This window comes from Geotrypetes seraphini, chromosome 8, assembly GCF_902459505.1.
Source record: "Geotrypetes seraphini chromosome 8, aGeoSer1.1, whole genome shotgun sequence".
Lineage (NCBI taxonomy): Eukaryota > Metazoa > Chordata > Amphibia > Gymnophiona > Dermophiidae > Geotrypetes > Geotrypetes seraphini.
In genome coordinates, this window is record NC_047091.1 from 188218375 (window position 1) to 188242928 (window position 24554).

Genomic DNA, 24554 nt, shown 5'->3' on the forward strand with positions numbered 1-24554 from the left:
AGGTCTATGTTCGCAGTTTGCTCTTCTCAGTACTGAACTCCAAGGCCCACATTTACTAATCTGCATTAAGATTTTGCATTTCGCTTGTTATGTTGTAAAGAGCTGCCAAGTTCAGGTTGCAAGAATGCCCTAAAATGGCAGTTTTAATCATTCCCACGGTGGAGAGGATGATGTTCAAGATGCAGGCTTTTATTTAAAAATACAATCCCAGAGCATTGGGGTCCTACATATTTTTTCATGTGGATTATTGGATTGTATTTTTATTTTTTATAAATCTTTATTAATTTTCAAATGTTAACAGTAAACATAAACACTGCACAGAACGCACTTTAAATACACAAATAATAAAAAAAAAACAATCATTTTCGCTCCCCTCCTTCCCATAATTAATAGAAGTACATATTTAATTTCAATAAAATAGATAATTAAGTATAGCAAGCAATAATACATTCCCCACCCTGGATGTGTAAGGAAGTCAAATAAAAGGAAAGGTACATGACAGTTATTGTGACTCAATAAATGCAGTCAATGGGCTCCACGCCATTTGGAATGCGTTACTAGATCCCAAACATTCCGCGTTCGTTCTGTCATACTTGTAACTGGAACATAGGTTTGCCCACCAGAAAGTGTAATTCATTCGATCATAACTCTTCCAGTAACGTGTAACCATCTGGATGGCTATTCCCGTCATTATCAAGAAAAGCCAGCTTTTATGTCGATCCAAAGAAGGTTTAATATATAATAGAGTACCATAAATTATGGCTTCATAAGTCATTGGTATTGATGACCCAACTACAATATTGATTTGTCCCCAAATTGACTTCCAAAAATTATTATTGGATTGTATTTTTAGTTGAAACAATTTTATTGAACAATCCAAAAAAAACCCATACAACAGGTGTTCAGGAACTATATAGTAATTATCCCCCAGTCCCAATAACCTAACCTCCTATACCCTGTCCCTCATAAGAAAGAAAGAACCAGAATAAACCAAAGAATAATCAGCTACCAGAAGAGCCCAGCACAAAAGATGACGTAAGAAAAATGCTGCAGGCACAAAGAAAGAGGAACCAGCAATTTGGTAGCAAAGGAAGAACAACTATCCCGGCCCAACTAGCGGAGGAGGCCTGACCAAGACTAAAGTGAAAGTGGAAGTGTGACATTCAGGGCCTTAGACTCTGATGAGCCCCAAGAGACAATGCATATGACCCCCCCCCCCCAAAGTCCCCCACCTCCACCCCCCCAAAAAAAAATAAAACACAGCAAACAAAGACTCAAACTAAGGTAAACAAAACAGACAAAAACAACAAACAAACAAACAAAATTAGATACCAAGCTGAGGAAAGGTCCCCCCGAAGCCACCAACCCAATTAAACAAGCAAGGTATTAAGGATTATACTACAGGTTCTATGAGACAATGAGTAGATATAAAGACCCCAGACCTGCAAAAAAAACTTAGACTGTCGTAAGGAATTACCCACCTGACACCTCTCTTGGATTGTATTTTTAAATAAAAGACTGCATCTTGACTTCAATTTCTGTGGAGGGCTAAGGATCAACCTTTTGTTTGCGTTAATAATTCACATGTACAGAAATGATCCAATATTAATCCCTACCCCCCTTTTTCAAAACCGCACAAGAGGTTTTTAGCACCGACCGGCACGCTGAATGCTTTGCTCTGCTCTGATGGTCTAAAACTTCCTATGAGTGTAGGAGCAGCGCAGAGCGTTCAGCGCACTAGCGCTACAAACCTCTTGCATGGAGGGGGGTTAATGCGCATATTTTTATCATGGGTTTGCGCACAGGTGGTGCTTGGGCAAAGTGTGTGTGGAATATACATGTATGCACCCCCCTTTCCCTTCTCCCGCCGTGAGTAACAACTTCAAAATGCTCCTCGTGACCCTGGCGGCTCTACCTCTGACATCACTTCCTATACACGGCACCAGAAAGTGACATCAGTGGGAGAGCTGACGCAGTCGTGAGGAGCACATTGAAGTTGTTGCTAAAGGTCCGGGGAAAGAGGAGGGGGGACTGGCGCCCGGGATGGACTGCCCCCCTCCTTATGACACCACTGCATGTATATGCCTATGAGCGTCTGAGCTGTTACTGCCGCTGCCGGCGCTAAAAACGCCAGCACGGCTTTGTAAAGGAGGAGCTATGTGAATTATATTGATTGAGCATTTAAGACAAAATACTCGCTCCGGCTCAGCAAACGTCATGGGACAACAAGCGAATCATAGTGAAGAAGTAAAACAATACTGTCAGCACACATTGGACACTAAGGATTCCTTTTACGAAGGTGCGCTAGGGCTTTAACGCGTGGAATAGCGCACACTACATTGCCCCGCATGCTAGACCTTAACACAAGCATTGAGCTGGCATTAGTTCTAGAAGCACAGCGCACGGTAATTTATTGCGTGCGCTAAAAACGCTAACGCACCTTAGTAAAAGGAGCCCTAATAGTTTATATTCAAAAGTAGGCATCTACATTTTTTTTTATTTAATAAAAGAAGCTTGAAATAGGCATATTGTCTGCTGTCTTGAAGGAGCCATCCAGTTAAGAAATTACCCCCAACGATAAGGAACATTAATTGCAAAAGCCTCCATGGTAAATATGAAACCTTTATACTACCCCTTCTTTTCTGCTACAAGATGGTAAAAAAAAAAAAAGCACACGTAAGATGACCAAAAATAGAAAAAAGTAAACAGCAGATTAATAATGTCCTGGGTAATCCATTGCCAACACGAAGCAATGATTGATAATCTAATCTAATCTTCTATTTGTGCGTCGCTCATACCGCTAAAGGCTCAAGGCGACTGTAAAGAGAGGTAAGAGGGGAAAGAAAGAGGAGGGAGGGAAAGGAGGTGGATAGGTAAGAGGGAGAGGAAGGGACGAGAGGAGGAAGGGAAAGGGAGAGAAGAGAGGGTAAAGGAGATTAAGTATCGAACAGATGGGTTTTCAGTTTTCTTCGGAAGATGTTGTGGCAAGGTTCAGTTCTGGTCTTTTCTATAAGGCCATTCCAAGTTTTGACTCCTAGGAAGGTAAGCATGGAGTGGAAAACTCGTTTACGGTACATTCCCTTCTTACTTAGTCAATAGATTCACATCATCATCATACAGACACAGTAGAAGAACTCATCCTATGTTTAATTTTCCATCCATCCAGGGCTTTAGGAGTAAGAAATTTCTCCATCATACTTTGGCATCTCAGGCAACTCTTCGTGACAACGAATTCCGAATATTGTTGCTTACTATCCATTCCTATGGCCATTTTAGAAAGCAATTGAAGACCCATCTTTTTTCTAAATATTTGACTGTTTAACGAATCATCTTATTTCATGTAACATGTTTACTTTTATAACTTTTTGTAAACCGCGTTTAACTTCTGGTTACGCGGTCAATAAGCACAATGTTATGTTATGTTATGAACCGCAAGACGCTACCCCCCCCACCCCTTAATGTGAATTTCTGTGTTAGGGGAGAAATTCTAGAAATGGCGTCTAAACGTAGCGCCTAAGTTAATTAAGAAACCCCGTTTAAAATGGCAAAAATCACTACCCACCCACCTTTTCTACAAAACCTTAGCGTGGTTTATAGCGCCGGCTATGGTGGTAACAGCTCTGACGCGCATAGAATTCCTATGAGCATCAGAGTTGTTACCGTTGGGGGCCGGCGCTATAAACCACAAGTTAAAGCGCCTGCCGGCACCTAAATAAAAGGCGCTAGAGTCACGCCTACATAGGCACTTGACGGCGCTTAACACCACTAGGGGTGTGGCTAACGCTTTTAGGTGGCCGCCGATATCAGTGCTGTAAAGAGAATTTGGAACTAGGTGTTTAAAGTGACAGTTATTTTTACTTTCACAATATTTATTTGACATTTTTATATACCATCCAATTCCATCTACGAGTCAGTTAAGAATTAGTACATGTTTTACTGAAGATTGGGGGCCACCGACAGCGTCAGCCAACCGAACATGCTGCCTTTGGTGGCCTAGAAGTTTTGCCCCTATGGGGACAGGAAGTTGATGCTGAGGGAAAGCTTCCAGGGCCACCGAAGGCAGTGTATTCAGCCGACCGATGCTGCTAGTAGTCTGAAGATTAGAAGCAGCTTGGTTATCAGCTCATTACTCCTCGTTCTGCTTAATAAGAATGTGTTCAGCATTTACAGGTAAGAAGGAATTTCCTGCTCTTTCATTCCCCTTGGGCTAATGATGGGTTTTTTTGCCTCCTGATTGTGGGGGTAGAAATATACAATCTGTGTGTATGCATTCATTTATTTCTCCATTGCTAAACTGAATTTAGGCCTTTGATCAGCAGACTTCAAAGCCAAGTTACAGTTAAAAGGCAAAATGATCATAGAACAATAAGAGCTAAAAGAAAAATGCACTAAAACCCTCAGCCTCCGAAGAACTGAATAAAAGAAGTTTATGTTCAAACAAAGGACTGACCAATTAGTCACACTGAAAAGAGCTAATAGCAGCTTAACAAACTGGAGCAGGACTTGCCTGTCCACTGCTACTCCAGCTGAAATCGCTTTCCCGCATTTTTTCTGACTTCAGCTGCAATTTTTCCTTAACTTAATCATCCTTATTTCTCTGGAACTCCTGTCACTTCCACCTTCCCTCATACCCTATCAATGGTTCTTAAACCTGTCCTGGGTAGGGTTACCAGTCATCTGGATTTCCCTGGACATGTCCTCCTTTTGAGGACATGTCTGGGGGTTCGGACGGCTTTTCAAAATCCAACATTTTGTCCGGGTTTTGAAAAGCTTTACTCCACATCGCGTCAGGCAGAAGGGCATTTGCGCATGTGCGGATGTCCTGCCTGACGAGAGTAAGCAGTGGGGGGTGGGACTGGGGCATGACAGGGCGGGGATGGGTGGGATTGGGCGGGCCTGGGGGTGGGTCTAGGGGTTGCCTATTAATATGTTTTAATGTATATTGTGTTGGCAATGTTGGTGGCATACAACATAATGTGAGGCATAGCGAGGCAGATTGGTGCCACTTGAGCACCTCCCGTTCCCCGTGTACCTCTTTGAAATGTTCATCTTTCACCTGCTGCTTGCACCGGCCTCGGCTCCCTTCTAACGTCACATTCTAGTCCTGCAACCAGGAAGTGACATCAGAAGGGAGCCAAGGCTGGCGCAAGCAGGAAGTGGAAGTTGCTGTTTGTGCCAGCGAACATTTAAGAGATATGCAGGAAGAGAGAGGAGGAGAGGCAATGGCACCCCCCTAAAGGCGGTGCCTGGGGTGGTCCGCCCCCCACCCTTACCTTCTCAGTTACTATGGTGCCCCATTTCAAATAAAATGTGGGGACCAGAACAGAGATGTCCAGGTTGGGAGTTGTATTCTGGTAGTATTTTAAAAAAGGATCTGTCAGTGTACATATATGTGCCAGCATGTGCAGCAGGAACACCATTTTATAATTTGAAAAAATGAACAGCATGGACTTGGCAACTCCCATATTGGATACTAATAGCAGAGTACCAGAAGAATTATGGGAAGACAGCAAGAAAGTTTGACTCAAAGAAAGTGAAAAGTCCCGTAAAAGGTATAAAAGTGAAAAAGGCCAAAATGGATGAATGAAGAAACTCTCAAAATTGGTCAGAAACAAAGTAGACAATGTCAGAAAAGAAAGACGGTTGTGGAATATCGCTAAAATTTCCAGCATGTTGCAAGACAGGAGAGAGAAGTACTAGAACAGTTAATACAAGGAGATAAAATCCAGCTTTCTGAAAGCTGCAAGACTTAAAGAGAAAATTCTAACCTCAAATTGGAATGCTAAAAGACACTTAAAGATCCATGTTGAATGACACAGCGAAGATTGAGAAAAGGTGCAAAGAATATACTGGTGTTGAAAGAAGAAGATGAAGCAACGTTGAAAGCCTTATCAAAGAACAAAGCACCTGCCACTGATGGCATCCCCATTGATGATACACCAGGAGGTTTAGAAGGCAGCATTATGGCTAGCTGAATGACTGAAAAAGTTCTGTGTTCATACGATACTGGTGATCTGAGTGACTGACTGGAAATTATCACACGATTGCTCTGATCCCACATGCCAGCAAGATTCTATCATTCTATAAAGATACAGCCATACCTGGAACAAAAATTGCCTGATGTTCCTGCAGGGTTTAGGAAAGAATGAGGAACGAGTGAGATGGATCTTTGAAAAGACCAACAGTGTGATAGATCAATACAATAACAGCAGCTCTACATGCCACTGAATCAACAATTAGCCACCTGACCAAAGACTGAACCTAGTTCAAGTAAACTACTCATTGGGTCGCCATGAGTTGATACTGTATCAATGACACTTAACAATAATTCCATCTGAGGCAGTAGAGATTCCTTCAACCGCTGTATTGATTTGCCATGATTGTTTGTGTCACTCTGACCTTTAGGTTAGATTACTGTAATATACTCTAACCCTCTGTTGTAGTTCCTTCCTATTTCTCCTACTGTAAACCGCGTCGAGCTCTACGAACGTGGAGATGATGCGGTATACCAACCTAAGGATTAGATTAGATTAGATTAGATACTCGTACTTGGGTGTTCCTAAGAAATTGCTGTAAATGTCCCCAGTAATTCAAAATTCAGCAGCAAATTTGTTGACCGACTATGGATGGTGAGATCATATCCCCCCAGTTTTTTTCTAATCTACACTGAATGTCAATTGTAGAACACTGTTCAAGGTGTTAACCTTAATTTATAAGGATGCAAATTACAGGGGTACTTGTGACCTGAATTGACCTCTGTTAGAAACAGGATACTGGGTTAGATGGACTATTGGTGTAACCCATTATAGCTATTCTTATATTCTGGATATAAATTCTGTTTTACACATGAAAACACTTATCAAACTGCACAACTACAAACAGAGGTAAATCATAGGTGCATGAAAAGAGGATGTGGCTTTTATTAGGGGTGATGGAGTGAACGCCTTTTTTTAACAATTACTCTGTATGGAGGAATAGCCTAGTTGTTTGGGAACTGGGGTCAATTTCCACGGCAGCTTCTTGTGACTCTGCACAAGCCACTTAACCTGGGCACGATGGACCCCTGGTCTGACCCAGCAGCGGCAATTCTTATGAACGCTCTTCCGGAGTCTGTCGTATGGGAAAACACCCTCCAGGGTTTCAAGACTAAGCTGAACAAGTTCCTGCTAAACTGGGACGTACTCAGGTGAGGCTGGACTCATTTTAGAGCACTAGTCTTTGACCTGGGGGCCGCTGCATGAGCGGACTGCTGGCCACAATGGACCACTGGTCTGACCCAGCAGCGGCAATTCTTATGAACGCTCTTCCGGAGTCTGTTGTAGGGGAAAACACCCTCCAGGGTTTCAAGACTAAGCTGAACAAGTTCCTGCTAAACTGGGACGTACTCAGGTGAGGCTGGACTCATTTTAGAGCACTAGTCTTTGACCTGGGGGCCGCTGCTTGAGCGGACTGCTGGCCACAATGGACCACTGGTCTGACCCATCAGCGGCAATTCTTATGAACGCTCTTCCGGAGTCTGTTGTAGGGGAAAACACCCTCCAGGGTTTCAAGACTAAGCTGAACAAGATCCTGCTAAACTGGGACGTACACAGGAGAGGCTGAACTCATTTAGAGCACTGGTCTTTGACTCGGGGGCCACTGCGTGAGTGGACTGACCCAACAGCGGCAATTCTTATGTTCTTATAAACTGGTTTGATTGTAACCACAGAAAAGTGGTATATTAAGGGCTCCTTTGACTAAGCTGTGGTGGCGTTTTAGCGTGCGCTGAAGATTAGCACGCTCTAACCTCCGCGCTATGTGGAAAAACTAATGCCAGCTCAATGGAGGCGTTAGCATCTAGCGCGCATGCTAAAACCGCTAGTGTAGCTTAGTAAAAGGAGCCTTAAGTCCATCCCCTTGCCCAAATTTTTGAAGCCACTCCGATTGCACACAATAGAAAAATACATTTAAAAAATGGAATAAAAGACCTCATTTTAAAACTGTAGAAATATCTTCTTTTCTCTATCTAGATCCCAGAATTTTTTTTAAATCTAAATGATTTCAACAGGAGGTGGTTTCAGAATGAATTTGACTGGCCAAAACAAGTATCAATCATAAGAACATAAGCAGTGCCTCTGCCAGACTAGAGGTCCATCGCGCCCAGCAGTCCGCTCACGCGGCGGCCCATCAGGTCCAGCACCTGTATAGTAATCCTCTATCTATACCCTTCTATCCCCTTTTCTTCAAAACCAATGGGAGTAGAATTTTCATCCGTGGAATCTGTGTTGGCCAATGATTGCTTGAGAGACATCTTCCAGGACCTTTTGAATAGTTTTATCAAGCAGCCTTGAGACAGGTATCCAAGGGTGAGCAGAGAAGCTCAGACTATTCACTCGTTGCAATTAATAAATGATGCAAGTAGAACTAGGTTGCTGTGGTTACCGGGAATAATTATACTTGGAAGAGCTGCGAAAGATTAACAATACTGAAAAACTGATCAGGGGTTACAGTAATAGAGCAATTACCTTATTTGTCTAGTTAGACTGAAATGGCTGACTGAGGTGGACATATCCTCTCCTTTATGATGATGAGTTAATTGTGGAAGAATATTGAGCTCTTGCAGGCCAGGTAGAATATACAATTATTTATTTGTGAATTTTAACAGGAATTAATTCTAGTAGAGGCACGGAACAAGAACAGAGAACAGCATTTTCTCCTGGTTATGATAGGTTGCAGCTAGGGTCCAACACAAGGATCCTCATCGCCTTCCAGGAGGTTCCACGAACCCCTACTCACTGCTCTGGAGTACCTTTTAGTTTCTTGCTTTCAGTAGGGATCATATAACATAACAATCAGCTTGGATACCGCAGAACCGTGAAGTTCTATGCGGTTAACAAAAGATCATAATAATGCATACAATTGAATAGACTGGAAATTATATAGCTCAGAGAAAAATAAATCTAGCAAAATGAATTACTAATATATGCCATCCATAACCATGAAAGTTAATTACCCAGACATACTTTGAGAAACAAGTATGTCTTTAGGTTTCTTCTAAATTTCACATAAGAACCTGAAGACACAACAAAATTTTCCAGATCCTTGCCCTATAATGCTGCTTGATATAATAATAATAATAACTTTATTTTTGTATACCGCCATACTCAGGGAGTTCTAGGCGGTCCACAACAATTAAAACAGAATTACAAACGGTACAGTATCGAGTTGCAGGCAACAAAGTAGTTGAGTTTGGAAGGAGTAGGAAAGAGTGTGTTGGGGGGGTACAGTAGGAGGAGGGAGTTAGGATTTGGTTCTTTGAGGAGGGGGTATTAAGGGTCCTGGCTTTGGAAGAAGTAGGTTTTGAGTAATTTTCTAAAGCTGAGGTAGGTGGGGGCAACGAGGAACATTTGGACTATCCATGGGTTTAGTTTGGCAGCCTGGAAGGCGAAGGTTTTGTCGAGGAATTTATTGGAGTGACAGAGTTTTAGGGAGAGGAAGGCGAACAGCTGAATTCTACGGGAGTTCTTTTTTCTGTGGTTCAGGATGAAATGTGGGTTGATGTAGCTTGGGGTTAGACCAAATACTGTTTTGTAACAAAAACAGGCGAATTTGAATAGGACTCTGGATTCTAGTGGCAGCCAATGAAGTTTGTGGTAAAAAGGGGTGACATGTTCCCATTTTTTCAGGTTGAATATGAGGCGGACAGCGGTGTTCTGAATCATTCTGAGTCTTCTGATGGTTTTCTTCGTGGAGCTCAAGTAAATGATATTACAGTAGTCCAGTATGCTAAGAATGGAGGATTGTACTAGCAGGCGGAATGATGTATCGTCAAAATATTTTTTAATGGTGCGTAGTTTCCAGAGCACCGAAATACTTTTCCTAACTGTAATATCTGTGTGTTTCTCCAGGGATAGATGTTTGTCCAGTGTGACTCCCAGTATTTTTTAAGGTTTGTTCGAGGGGGAAAGTCGATCCTTTTACTTGAATTGTGGTGTCTTTGATTTTATCATTGGGGGTAGCTAGGAAGAATTTTGTTTTTCGGGGTTTAGTTTTAGTCTGTAGGATAGCGTCCAGAGTTCTATCTGATTGAGTGTACTTGAAAGGGAGGTGAGAAACTCTGGTGTAAAATTGGATAGCGGGATGACTATTTTGATGTCATCTGCATAGATGAAAAATTTTAGCTTAAGGCTTTGCAGGAGGTTTCCCAGGGATGCAAGGTAGACATTAAACAGGGTGGGGGACAGGGGCGAGCCCTGCGGAATACCACAGAAGTTATCCCAGCTGTATGAGAAAGAGTCATTCTTAAATACCCTGTATGATCTGTTTCGTAGGAACCCGTGGAACCAGTTGAGGACCTGGCCTGAGATGCCGATGTATGCAAGGCAGTCTAAGAGAATGTTGTGGTCGACTAAGTCGAATGCACTGCTCAGGTCGAGTTGCAGGTTCAAGGCGCTAGAGCCCTGGCTAAAGAGTGTGTGTAGGTGATCTAGTAGGGAGGCTATGATGGTTTCGGTACTGTGGTCAGAGCGAAAGCCTGATTGATTGTCATTTAGGATGTTGAATTTTTCCAGGTATGTGGAGAGTTCGGCATTTACCACCCCTTCAGCTATTTTGGTGACTAGCAGAATGCTTGCGATCGGTCTGTAATTAGACGGGGTATTGGATGGTTCTTTCGTGTTTTTTATGATTGGAGTTATCGAAATGTGGCCCTGTTCTGCTGGGAAACTACCTGTGGATAGAAGGAGGTTTACCCATGCCAACATATTGGCTTTGAAGTGGATCGGAGCAGTTTTCATAATATTAGGGGGGCAGGTATCCAGTCTGCAGGAGTTGGTATATTTATTGAAGGTATGCCAGTCGATAGTTGTAAATTGATTCCAGCTTAGGTCCATTCTGGACCCTAGGTCTGGTTTAGTCCTGTCTGTGTCTGGGAGAATTGGAAAGTCCCCGTGGGGGTTGGGTGGGGCGGTTAACGATGATCTTAATTTCTGTATCTTAGAATTAAAGAAGTCTAGGGTGTTAGCGGTTAATGTGGATTCATCAACATGGTTATCAGTGAGTGTCTCAAGGTTGTAGAGGTTGTTAACCAGTTTAAAGAGGTTACTGCTATTAGTTGTGACATTTCCAATTTTGACAACAGGTGCTGGTGATGTTTTTTAAGTTTGCAGCCTTTGACGGGCGGAAAGACAAAGTTAAATGTGAGCTCCTCCTGCATTTCTTATTTGTAAAAAATAAAAAGATCAGTCAAATATTTGGGAGAAAGTCCAAATAAAACTTTGAAACAAAAGCAACCATAAGAATATAAGAATTGCCACTGCTGGGTTAGACCAGTGGTCCATTGTGCCCAGCAGTCCACTCCCGCGATGGCCCTTAGGTCAAAGACCAGTGCCCTAATTGAGTCTAGCTTTACCTGCGTATGTTCCGTTCAGCAGGAACTTGTCTAACTTTGTCTTGAATCCCTGGAGGGTGTTTTCCCCTATAACAGCCTCCGGAAGAGCGTTCCAGCTCTCTACCACTCTCTGGGTGAAGAAGAACTTCCTTACGTTTGTACAGAATCTATTCCCTTTTAACTTTAGAGAATTTTAACTTCACACGCGCCTCCACCGGCAACCAGTGCAACTTCCGATAGAATGGCGTTATGTGATCATACTTATTCAACCCACAAATCAATCTAACTGCCACATTCGGAACCATCCACAGTCGTTGCATATTTCTCTGAGATATTCCTACTTATGGGGAATTTAGGAAACGTCTAAAAACACACTTGTTCCTAAAGCATCTAGACAACTGATTGATCCTCTCTTCTCTCTCCCCTGTATAGCGATTAACTTGTCCTTTTGATCACTCTCTCCTCAACAATGAATTTCCTGTCCTATTAACTCTCTTTCTTCCTCCCCTCTTAAAGTCAATTCAATTTGTTACCTTTGCTTAATCTTCTGTAAACCGCATAGAACTTCACGGTATTGCGGTATATAAGCTGTTATTATTATTATTATTATTATTCCTAGATAAGCGATATTACAGGAATCGAGCTGACTGAGCATAAGAGACTGGACCAAAATTCTAAATGATTCTGCATCAAAGTAGGCCCTAATAGACCGCAGTTTCCAAAGGGTGAAAAAACTTTTTCTGAACAAGGAATCCACCTGGTTCTTCATCGTCAAACCCTGATCCAATATTACACCCCAAATCTTTAAAGTGATTGTTTAATAACAAAGGTGTTTTAGTATCATATGGGTATGGAGAAGCCTCAAAGAACTTGTTTTTTTTCTGAATGTACTCGTAATTTAAATTCAATCATCCACTGTTCCATTAATCCCAGTGCTTTTGTTGCCTAAGTGGTTTCTTGTGGTCAGAATTATAATGGAAGTGAAAAATGCCTAGAGAAAAAGTCTGAAAAAGAAGGGACAATAAAAGAAATGTATTTATAAGGAATTAGTGTGTGAATTATTTGCAAACCTAATAGAAAAATTGACCTTAAATCTTTTGAGTGTGCCTGCGTGTGACTTCCCCTGAAGAGCTCCTGACAAAATTTTAAAAATATATGTTTAAAATTAATATTTGCTAAGTTAATTTTTTGAATATAAAGTATAAAATTTGTATGGCGCTTATAATTAGTGACTACATACCTGAGTTTATATTATCCAAAGAACTTCTGCTCTTGACAATCCAATCAACCTCCAGGAGAAAAACTGATTGTATTAAACGATAATCCACACTGAGTACAATCGAGCTGTGGGTCTCTTAAATAACTGCCACTTTTGTATACTTAGCACTTTTGCTTATCAACATCTAATTTATTCGTATAACTGCAGAAGAGTGAGTTGATTTAGTTGGGGCCAGTATTGAAAAGAGATTATCCAGTTTCAGGACTTAAGTGCCACCAAGTATTTCCTCTGACTGCTGCAACACTATCTGGATAATGCCAGGTCAATTCTTGGGCAGAGGTGGGGAAAAGCAGACACTTAATCCACATTAAGGACCCACCTAGCATAGGACGGACGTCAATGTTATTGTCTAGTTTATGTCCATCCTTTTATTTTACCCAATTCTTAAACTTATTTTAACGTTTTTAGCTTTGGAAAACGGCCAGATACAGATTCAAATGTAACTAAACTTGGACAGAAAAAAAGATCACACTGTGTACCGTATTTTCACGCAGATAACGCGCACCCGTGTAAAACGCGCACACGGGTATAGCGTGCAGAAACCACGATTTTATGTACAAAAACATTTGTATACCGCACTCACGGGTATACCGCGCATGCAGCCCGACTGTCCTTTCGCCCGCCCCGACTCTCCTCTGGCCACCCCGACTCTCCTTTCGCCCTCCCCGACTCTCCGTGCGCTGTCCCGACTATCCGTTCACCCTCCCTGACTTTCCGTGCACTGCCCCGCCTCTCCGTGCGCTGTCCCGACTCTCCGTTCACCCTCCCTGACTTTCCGTGCACTGCCCCGCCTCTCCGTGCGCTGTCCCGACTCTCCGTTCACCCTCCCTGACTTTCCGTGCACTGCCCCGACTCTCCGTGCGCTGTCCCGACTCTCCGTTCACCCTCCCTGACTTTCCGTGCACTGCCCCGCCTCTCCGTGCGCTGTCCCGACTCTCCGTTCACCCGCCCTGAGGCAGAAGGTCGGGTTGGGCCCATGTGCCTCAGGCCGCGCCCCCAGGTGGGACCTAAGGCTCCAGGTCCTATTCTGATTGGCCCACGCGCCTTAGGCCCCACCAGTAGGCGGAGCTTTGGGACGGATGGGCCAATCCGGCCTCATTCCGTCGTTGGCTGCCTGCCGGACAGGCGGGTTTGGCTCCCGTCTGTCCGGCCAACTACCAAAGGTACGGGGAAGGGGGGTGGAGGTGTCGTGGGGGTCGGCCAGGGGGGTCGCGGGTCGGCTGGGGGGGCGGTCGGAGGTTCTTGGGGGGGGCGGTCGTTGGAGGGAGGGGGGTTTGCGTTGAGGGCAGGAGGGCCTGGGATCCCTCCTGCCCGTAATGTAGTGCGGGGTGGGGGTAGGGGGTCGCCATGGCCAGGAGGGTTTGGGCTCCCTCCTGGCCCGATATTGTCGGGGAGTTGGGGAGTCGGCCGGGCAAGAGGGCTTGGGCTCCCTCTTGCTCCGATCGTGGATGCGGATGCGGGTGGGAGCGCGTGCGAGCGGTCGTTCGGGGTGGGGGTGCGAGCGGTCGTTCGGGGTGGGGGTGCGAGCGGTCCTGCTGGGGGGGGTGAATCGGGCGTCGGGCGGGGTGGGAACTATGTAAAAAAAATTTTGTATACCGCGCTCACGCGTATAACGCGCGAGGGGTATGCGCGGTAGGTAAAAACACGTATAACGCGCGCGTTATATGCGTGAAAATACGGTATATGGATTGGCTATCTGGAGAGTAGCTGATCATTGCTGCTGTCGAAATAGCTCCAGCTCTGACTCCAAACATCAAATATTCAGCAGCAGCCTTTATCAAGATGAATTTGATTTTTTAATCCATTGTGGCAGTGTTTCATAAATCACCAACCATGGCTTCCATATTATCCCTAGAGGAAGTAATTCTCTACAAGCTCTGACGCTAGGCACCAGGATGCTTTGCACTAAGGGTAAATGGTCCTAAAAAGTTGCCTTGAGCAGCTACTGAGTAGGTGTGAGTTAAATTCAAATGCCCCTTGCCTTTCTTTAAGAATAATCCAAATCATAGTGACGGGTTGGTAGGATCCACCTTGGGAGATCAGCGCTCAAGAAAAAGATCTGGGTGTCATCATGGACAATACGATGAAACCTTCTGCCTAATGTGCGGTGGTGACAAGAAAGCAAACAAGATGCTAGGAATTATTCGAAAAGGGATGGCAAAATAAGACAGTTGTAACTTCATCATTTGGGCTTTGATCCTATGTCCTTGTCCTAAATTCAAACCTCACCTTTGGAAAATGGAACTAACATAGTAACATAGTAGATGACGGCAGATAAAGACCCGAATGGTCCATCCAGTCTGCCCAACCTGATTCAATTTAAATTTTTTAATTTTTTCTTCTTAGCTATTTCTGGGCAAGAATCCAAAGCTCTACCCGGTTCTGTGCTTGGGTTCCAACTGCCAAAATCTCTGTTAAAACCTACTCCAGTCCAGCTACACCCTCCCAGCCATTGAAGCTCTCCCCAACCCATCCTCCACCAAACAGCCATACACCGACACAGACCGTGCCCAGTACTGGCCTTAGTTCAATATTTAATATTATTTTCTGATTCTAAATCGTCTGTGTTCATCCCACGCTTCTTTGAACTCAGTCACAGTTTTACTCTCCACCACCTCTCTCGGGAGCGCATTCCAGGCATCCACCACCCTCTTCGTAAAGTAGAATTTCCTAACATTGCCTTTGAATCTACCACCCCTCAACTTCAAATTATGTCCTCTGGTTTTACCATTTTCCTTTCTCTGGAAAAGATTTTGTTCTACGTTAATACCCTTCAAGTATTTGAACGTCTGAATCATATCAATAGCGAGACCCCTTCCCTTGCTGTGTTTCCCTTCCCCACGTACCTTCTATTATTTTTCCTGTGAATATGTTGTATCTGAATAGATGAGGGGTGTATTTCATGCAAAGGGATTTCCAGTCCAAAAGTGTGTGGTGTACAAGTTTCAGCTGTAAAGGTAAAATTACTTTTGCAGCAGGAAAAGAGATGGAATAAAAGTTGAAGCGTTTTGAGGCAACATTTTGTATGGAAACTTTTACTGATTCTTTAGAAATTATAAACTAGCTCAGGGAGCAAAGATTTTAATTATAATTTAAGGTCAGATGTTTACAGCTGGCTCTTAAATGCTGAATGTGGGCCCTTGTAGGCCTGGTGCTCCCCTTGCAGTATAATTTCCATCTGTTTTTGTGGCAATCTATTTTCTCCGTCACTGCACCCCAAATATGGAATTTACTCCCAATTCAAGTACGTGAAGAACATAATTTAGATAGATTTAAGAGCAAGTTAAAATGCTTCCTTTTTAAAGATGCATTTGACAACTAAAAAAACTAGATTAGATGCCTAAACCAGAAAATTAGATCAGGTGCTTCAACTGAGCCCTAGTTCTCAAACTTTTTGAAGCTTACTGCTTTCCCCTTTCCTATTGTTTTTTCCCTTACTCGTTTTCTTTACTATTTTTAACTTGTATTTCTTTTCCTATTCCTTTCCTTTTGTATCATATTTTTGTCTTGTCCGTCATATTTAAATAGTCCGTTTCCCTTTGATTATTGTAATACAATATTTTAACATTTTGTGCATCGCTTAGAATTTTGAATAAGCGATGAATCAAATAAACTTGAAACTTGTAATGAAATAGGAGTAGCACGGCTGCAAGAAAGTTAAGATTTAGCATCCTGACACATATTTGCAATTTGAAGTTTAACACAGCAAGAAAGATAGTAACTTAGTAGATGACGGCAGATAACGACCCGAATGGTCCATCCAGACTACCCAACCTTATCCTCTAACTGAATAGTTTCTAGGAATTCCATAATACAGATTGTTACATTAAATTATTTTCAACCCAGCTTCCTAAATAAAAAGATCTTCAGCAATTTCTAAAATGTAAAATAATTGGATTCTTGTCTTAAAAATAGAGGAAGACAGTTCCACGCAGATGCTTCCTGATAAGTTTCCAAGTTCCAAGATTATTTATAATTGAATATACCGACCATCGACATGTATTTAGTTGGTTTACAATGCTAAAAACAATAATATAAAATTTAAAAATAAGAGAAGATGGGTAAGATAAATTTAAAACAAAGACATGGCCATAAAGAGGTATGAGAGGAACTTGGGGGAGGAAGATTAATAATTACATTGTGAAATAAAAATAATAGGAGGTACATGGGGAAGGGAAACACAGCAAGGGAAGGGGTCTCGCTATTGATTGTACAGAAAGAAATGACAGCTATAGAGTTACAGCAGGACTCTGGTTTGGAGTTACACCCAAAATACATATACAGTCAAACCTTGGTTTGCGAGCATTATTCGTTCCAAAAGCATGCTTGTAATCCAAAGCACTCGTACATCAAAGTGAATTTCCCCATAGGAAATAATGGAAACGATTTGTTCCGTATTGCAAGACCTCACTCGTTTAGAACAGTCACTTCACTTCCGCAGTGTCAGAGAGAGAAGAACTATCGGCTCAGTTGTGATGATGTGACGCGTGTATACTGTATGTACTTGTATTGCAAGACCTCGCTCGTTTAGAACAGTCACTACACTCCCGCAGCGTCAGAGAGAGAAGAACTATCGGCTCAGTTTTGATGATATGACGCGTGTATACTGTATGTACTCGTATTGCAAGACCTCGTCCGTTTAGAACAGTCACGACACTCCCGCAGCGTCAGAGAGAAAACGTGTATACTGTATGTACTCATATTGCAAGACCTCGCTCGTTTAGAACAGTCACTACACTCCTGCAGCGTCAGAGAGAGAAGAACCATCGGCTCAGTTGTGATGATGCGACGCGTGTATACTGTATGTACTCGTATTGCAAGACCTCGCTCATTTTTAACAGCCACTACACTCCTTTAGCGTCAGAGAGAGAAGAACCATCGGCTCAGTTGTGATGATGCGACGCGTGTATACTGTATGTACTCGTATTGCAAGACCTCGCTCATTTTTAACAGCCACTACACTCCTTTAGCGTCAGAGAGAGAAGAACCATCGGCTCAGTTGTGATGATGGGACGCGTGTATACTGTATGTACTCGTATTGCAAGACCTCGCTCATTTTTAACAGCCACTACACTCCTTTAGCGTCAGAGAGAGAAGAACCATCGGCTCAGTTGTGATGATGCAATGCGTGTATACTGTATGTACTCGTATTGCAAGACCTCGCTCGTTTAGAACAGTCACTTCACTCCCGCAGTGTCAGAGAGAGAAGAACCATCGGCTCAGTTGTGATGATGTGACGCGTGTATACTGTATGTACTCGTATTGCAAGACATTGTTTGTATATCAAGTTAAAATTTAATAAAATGTTTTGCATACCAAGTTACTTGCAATCCAAAGTTTTACTGTATTTAGGTTTGAATGATGGGAAGGATGTGCATGTATTTCAGTAATTTGATGTTTGGGGCAGGTCTGTGGGCAAAGTGGAGAGTTACCAATGACAGCCTGTGTAGTCTGGGAAAATTATATGTATTTCCATATCCTGTCAAATATTTGCTCGTAAATCAGTTGCCATGTGGTTTTTTCAGAAATTTACACTCTAGAGAGCAAAAGGATTTTGGATGACTCAAACCCTTAGGCTTGGCCCCATGCCCACAGTCTCCCATGATGCATTATAATCATCAGCTGAAGCAGCCCCTACTGTGTGCTGAAACATTAATGACCTGCTGAGCCGACTGTGAAAATGAAGCACCGGAGGCTGGTTGGCTAATCCGATCTCTGCTACTAATGGTCATGTTTTCTCAATCTTAAGTCCTCAAGACTTGCCGTGCATAAAGCGACTCATTGGGGTTTGCCAGCTTAGAGTTATTTAATGATCAGACAGCCATAATCATAATAAAGCAATTAACACGCAAGCCATTTCCACTAAGCATTAAAGTCCAGTCCTCAGTTTTCCACTGAAACCCAGACCTCAGTCTTGACTTCACTATTCTGATCTGGTCTAATTTTCTGTTCAAAAGCAGGATTTCAGTTGGATGACTAGGGCTGGTTTTCTTGAGTGTGCATTTTGATTCCAGATAGTCACTTATTCATTGCAGCCTGCGCTTGCCCCTGTTTTTCATTTTTTCTATCCTCCTTCTGCTTTGTCTGCAATGATGCTTCTCCCATGTTTCCCTGAAAATAAGACACTGTCTTATATTAATTTTGGTCCCAAAAAATGCATTAGGTCTTATTTTTGGGGTATGCACATGATCATCTCTCCCTTCCTCTCCCCCACCCCAATTCTTCCTCTTTCCTTTCTCTCCCCCACATGTGTAGCATCTTTCCTCCCCTCTCACCCATCCCCTTGTGCCTTCCCTCTGCAGCAACTAACAAGAAACCCCCCCAGCACAAAACATATCTCATTCAAAACAAAAGCAAAAAGATCCAGCAATCTACTATAATAAAACCCTTAGCGCGCATGCGCACTTCAATCTCCGTGCGCCCTGCATCCGTGATCCGTGCTTCCCTGCCACACATGCACAGTGCCTGCCTTCTGCCCCGATCTCCGACGCTGGCTGACTTCCTGCGCTGCTGCTGCCAGGACGCTTCTTCTCACCCCTGGACCAGATAAAGGCAGAAGCCGCGGTTTCATCAAGCAGCCACTGGCGCCGGCCCACTTCGATAATGCGCTTCGATAATGCGAGGCGGGCCGGCCTAGTAAAAGCCCCGAGGCTGCCCGGGCTAGCGGATGTTGGACAGGGGGAGCAGGGAAGGAAGAAGGGGTACTACTGGACAGGGGGAGCAGGGAAGGGGTGCTGCTGGACGGGGGGAAGTAAAAGGAAGGGAGAAGAGCTACTACTGGAAAGGGGGAGCAGGGAAGGAGTGCTGCTGGATAGGGGGGGAGAGAAAGAAAGACAGACAGACGGCAGGGAGAGAGAAAGAAAGAAATGCCTGTCTACACATCTATTCTAGCACCCGTTAATATAACGGGCTAAAAAACTAGTGTTTACATAAATCTCATAGCATAAATCGGGGATCCTCTGCAGTGAACTAGAAAGAGCGCTTGAAAGAAGCCAACTCGTAGTTACCTCTATCATCATTGGTCTCCTACACATTTTCAACCAAATTTTTTCTCTTTTCAAAACTTCAAAAACCAGATCAATATTTCATTCAAAAAACTTAACTTGTAAGCTTGAACAACTGCTCCACCGGACCGCTGCTGACACGGCCAGTGTTTCGATTCCTGCATCAGGGTAGAGGACCACCATTGCGCGTTCTCCCACACATGGTTCAGTTTAAGAATACGGAACTCAGCTTCCCCACGCTGTGTCTCTCTCGTTCACCTCTCGTGAATATTTGCTGTTGCCACCACCCCCGAGGGAAGTGAGTGCAAGTAACTGAGCAGGGCGAAAAAGACCCGAGGCAACATAGCAGAGCGAGGAGGAGATGGCAAGGTGGGAAGGTCTGCGCGGGGGAAAGCGCTGCTTCTGGCACCTAGGGCTTATTTTTGGAGGTAGGGCTTATATTAACACTTACCCCGAAAATCATGCTAGGGCTTATTTTCATGGAAACCCGGTATCTTTAACTAGAAGCCCCTTGTAAGGGTCAGAAGTGTTAACATCATGACCAGCATCATACAGTGCAGCCAACCCTAGCTTTGGAAAGTGATAGGGAATATATATATTGCGTTTGTATTTCCGTCATATAAACGATCAGTTTTTAGGCTCTAAAATTTCCAGATATATCTCAGATATCCCAGAGGCAGAGAAAAGAATTCTTGGCATTAAGGCCACGAATCCTAGCCCTGGGAGGAATATTTCTATTAAAGTTATTACATATCAGAATAATAATTTTCTGTTTTTTGAGCCTAAACAGCTGTTAGAATTCATAGAATCAAAAGGAGGAGGAGTATCCGTAACAAATGATGTATAACTTGCCTTAAGCCGGCTGTAGGTATTGCTGTCTCTTTATACCTTCTGTATATTTACATTGGGGTTAATTTCTTGTTGATATTTCTCAATATTGTGGACTAAATATCTGAATAATTTTTGGGTTCTCCTTTCTTATTTTTATTTCTATTTGGTATTATTGATCTGAATTCAAGTTGTAATCATTATACTTGATTGTAATAAGAAAAAAAAAAAATACAGTGCAGCCAAGTGGAAGGACTAGTTCAATTCCCAGTTAGCTCCTCCATGCATGAGATAGCATTCACTGACCCCCACGTTTGTGGGGGGGTGGGGGGCAGAGAGAGTCATCAGTAAGAGCTCATGATACAGAATCCCAGAAGGAGCATTGATGCATCCAGTGGTGTGGTGAGGGGGGATGGGTGGGAGGGGCGGTCCACCCCGGGTGCCATCTTGCTAAGAGCGCTACACCCTTCTTCCTTCCCCCCCCCCCCCACACTTCTTTTCTTGCCATGTGCAAGCACTCCTTGCCTTTCCCTGTACCTTTTTTACTTCCCCGGTGCGAGGTTGCTGCCCTCATTGGCATCGGCACTTTCTCCAATGTCACTTCCGGGACCCACACCTACAAAGTGACATCAGAGGGCGAGCTGACTCCAACGCAGGCATGCTGCTCATGCCAGAGAACATAAGAATTGCCGCTGCTGGGTCAGGGAAAGGGAAGGGGCATGCATGCGATGGGGGGAGGAGCTCTACCGCCCCGGGCACCGCTCACCCTCATCAAGCCACTGCATGTATCTCTCCCATCCTCAGGACATATGCTGTAATGAGCAGCTAGGAATTCACACAGATTGTTTCCGTCTCCCACGCCGTACATTTAGTTGCATTGGTGATAGGACATTAGGGCTATTGACAGTAGAGTTGCGATTTGACAGTACCAGCTCTGTCGTAGCTTCTTATCTAGTTAGTGGCACATTTTTATTCTCACAAATAAGATTGATTGATTTATTGTTGTCTTTGACGTGAAAATGATGAGGACTGATTGATTTTAGGTCATTTATACAATGGCTGAATGGGGCAATAATATCAAACTACTAAATATACCATTCATGACAGGATCAAAGGGAGAAGAAACCTCCGGGAAGGATTCTATCCCACCTCCACTCTTGGCAACTCTCTTCTGGTGTTTACATCATCAGAAGAGGCAAAAACTCCCTTACCGTACTAGAGAGAGAGTCAATTATTACAGCTTAACTGATGTTGTCTTGATTGATTTATGGGCCACAGAGGTCCTATCACTTAGGCTGAGTTTTGTTTTTATGATATTAACATTTACTACCCCTTGTACATAGTTATAGAGGTTTGCTTATTTTGCAAGATATCAGAGTTGCACCATTATCCATCAATGACATATTCAAATGAATAAGTTCAGAATACCTTTGTCTGCATATTATATTTTCCTACTTACTTGGTCCCAGTGTCTCTTTTCTGCTTTTTTCTTCATTTTCTTTCCAGGGTCTCCTGCCTATTTGGCATTCCGCTCTCACCATGTCCACTACCCATCTTTTCTCTACATCCCTGTACATCCTGTCCAGTTTCTCCCCTCTGTGTCCCTATCCTCATGCTCAGCATTTGCTCTCAGTGTCCCTCTCTCTCCCCCACCATATTTAGCATCTGTCTTCTGTGTCCCCATATGCCTTCTCCAGCAGTTCCTCTCTGTGTCACTATTCCTCACCCTGTGTCCAGTATCATTCTTCAGTGTTCCTATCGCAACCCCCTAGGTCCAGCATCTGCCCTCAGTAACCCTATTCTTCCTCTTGTGTCCAGCATCTATCTTCAGTGTCTTTATACCTTATACCTTCCCCATGTCCAACATTGCCCCTTTTGTGTCTCTTTGCTTCCTCCTCACCCAGTTTCTCTTCCCTGTGTCCAGACTCCTTCCCTTCTATCTTGCTGTGCCTTATTCCTAGAACAGATTGCCTGAGTCTATTGGATTACTGCAATATCCTCTACCTTTCTTGTCCCACCTACCTAATAAAACAACTACAGACCGTGCAGAACACTGCCCTCAGAATGATCTATTCCCTTGGAAAATTTGACCACATCACCAACGCCTTCCTAGCACTGGCTTCCAATACAAGCCCGCATCCAATTCAAACTATACTGCATGTTATTCAAAACCTTAAACAGAACGGCACCCACCCACCTAAACAACCGTCTAAACAGGAACCTCTCAACCAGACAGAGGAGAACCCAATCCCCTTTCTCCTACCCCCCTTTTAAAGGAACTAAACGCAAAAAGATGTATGACAACTTACTTGCAACACATGCAGCTAAATTGGACCCCTCCATCACCAACCTACTGACAGCATCAACTGACCTCAAGGCTTTCCACAAAGAAATCAAGACCCTACTATTCAAGAAATTCACCCAAACGTCCTAATCCCTTCCTTTTCCCCTTTCACCCCCTCTTAGAATCCTCTCATCAAAATTGCTTTAGACCTTACGCCTTTAATTGTAATTGTATTTCTCTTCCTGGAAATGTCCAGTTATCGTTCTGATGTAATCCGCTTAGAACTGAAAGGTACAGGCGGAATATAAGCCAGTAATGTAATGTAATATCAGGCTCTGTTTCTAGCAGTATTCAAGTCCAAGCTAAAAGCCCACTTTTTGGGGGTTGTTTTCAACTCTTAACTCCCACTCATAGTATAATACCTATGTCCATGCTATCATTCTCTCTGCAAGAAACTCCCCAACCCCTATATGTCCTGTCTGTGTAAATTAGATTGTAAGCTCTTCTGAGCAAGAACTGTCTATTACGCCTTTTAGCACTATAGAAATGATAAATAGTAGCAGTATTAGTAGAGTGTCCCTTTCCATTTCCCTTCTCACACCCCTCACCTCGGACCTTTGACTCTCCCTTTCACATACCTGTGCCCTGGAGCTGGCATCTCTTCCTCCCCCTCCCCCCCAACCTGCATATCTTTCCCAATTTTCAGGCCTACCATCTCTCTCTCCCTTACTACTGCTACTAGCGCTATTTGGCATATGCAGTACTGTACATCAGACATGGAATAGACAGTCTTTGCTTGAAAGAGTAGTTGTCTAAACATTTCGTGGGTCAGTCACTGTGGAAGCAATACATAGAGGCTGGGCACCTTCCCTCTACTATGTCCCAACTCTTTTAATGTAATATTGCAGAAAGAATGCGTTGGGGTTGGCCAGAGGCCTGTGTGTGGCCCTTCCACAGCTGTTGACCCACTGAATATTTAGATCAGGGCTGCCCAAGTCCGGTCCTCGAGATCTACTGGCAGGTCAGGTTTTCTGGATATCCGCAATGAATATGCATATGAGAGATTTGCCTGCACTGCCTTCTTGGTATGCAAATCTCTCTCAAGCATGTTCATTGTGGATATCCTGAAAACCTGGCATGCCTGTAGATCTCAAGGACTGGACTTGGGCAGCCCTGATTTAGATGGCTTTGCGGGGGGGAATAAGGAGAGGATCCAGACCCTGGTGGGAAGGGAGAAAGGACAGCAGAAAGTCAAGTGCAGGCACTTGGGGACAGTAGGAGGCAGCTCCTGCCAGTGAGTGGCCCTGGGCTTCTTGTCTGGCTAGCTGAAAATGTAGCTACTCCCCCTGCAGTGCTGCTGCCTAGTAGCCCACAAGAAATGTAGAGTAATTAACGTTAGCCTTAGCGTCTCTCTTCCACGATATCTTACTTACTTCCTCTCTTCCGGATTTGAGTTGGGATTCCGCATCTCCATCAAAGCACAACCAAATTTCTGCAGAAACCAAAAGATGTCAGTGAGTCAATAAGAGTGAAAAGAGTGGGGAGTGAGGTAGACTAGTTCATCTAGAACAGCTTTAAAGGAGTAATTTCTTTTCAATTGAGGTAACTAACAGCATTTTTGTTCATAGAATATTTCAGCAAGCAAATGGTTTCCACTGCTTTGCACTATCTGACAATGATAACATATAACCGGAGACCCCACAACTAGGATGGCAATTGGTACATTTCTCCAAGGTGGCAAATTCTGGGGGAGGGACAGTGATGCAAATAAATAAATAAATAAAATAATAT

General features: G+C 43.5%; 1 protein-coding gene across 5 annotated transcripts in view; it reads right to left on the reverse strand.

The window, feature by feature from the left end:
- The window catches only part of NOS1 (nitric oxide synthase 1), a 412853-nt gene that overhangs the window by 82505 nt on the left and 305794 nt on the right, over positions 1-24554 (reverse strand). For all 5 annotated transcript variants that reach the window (XM_033956098.1, XM_033956097.1, XM_033956099.1 and 2 more), the window contains one exon: positions 24197-24255. In XM_033956098.1, coding sequence (XP_033811989.1) covers positions 24197-24255 — 59 coding nt within the window. The remainder of the gene's footprint in view (positions 1-24196; positions 24256-24554) is intronic.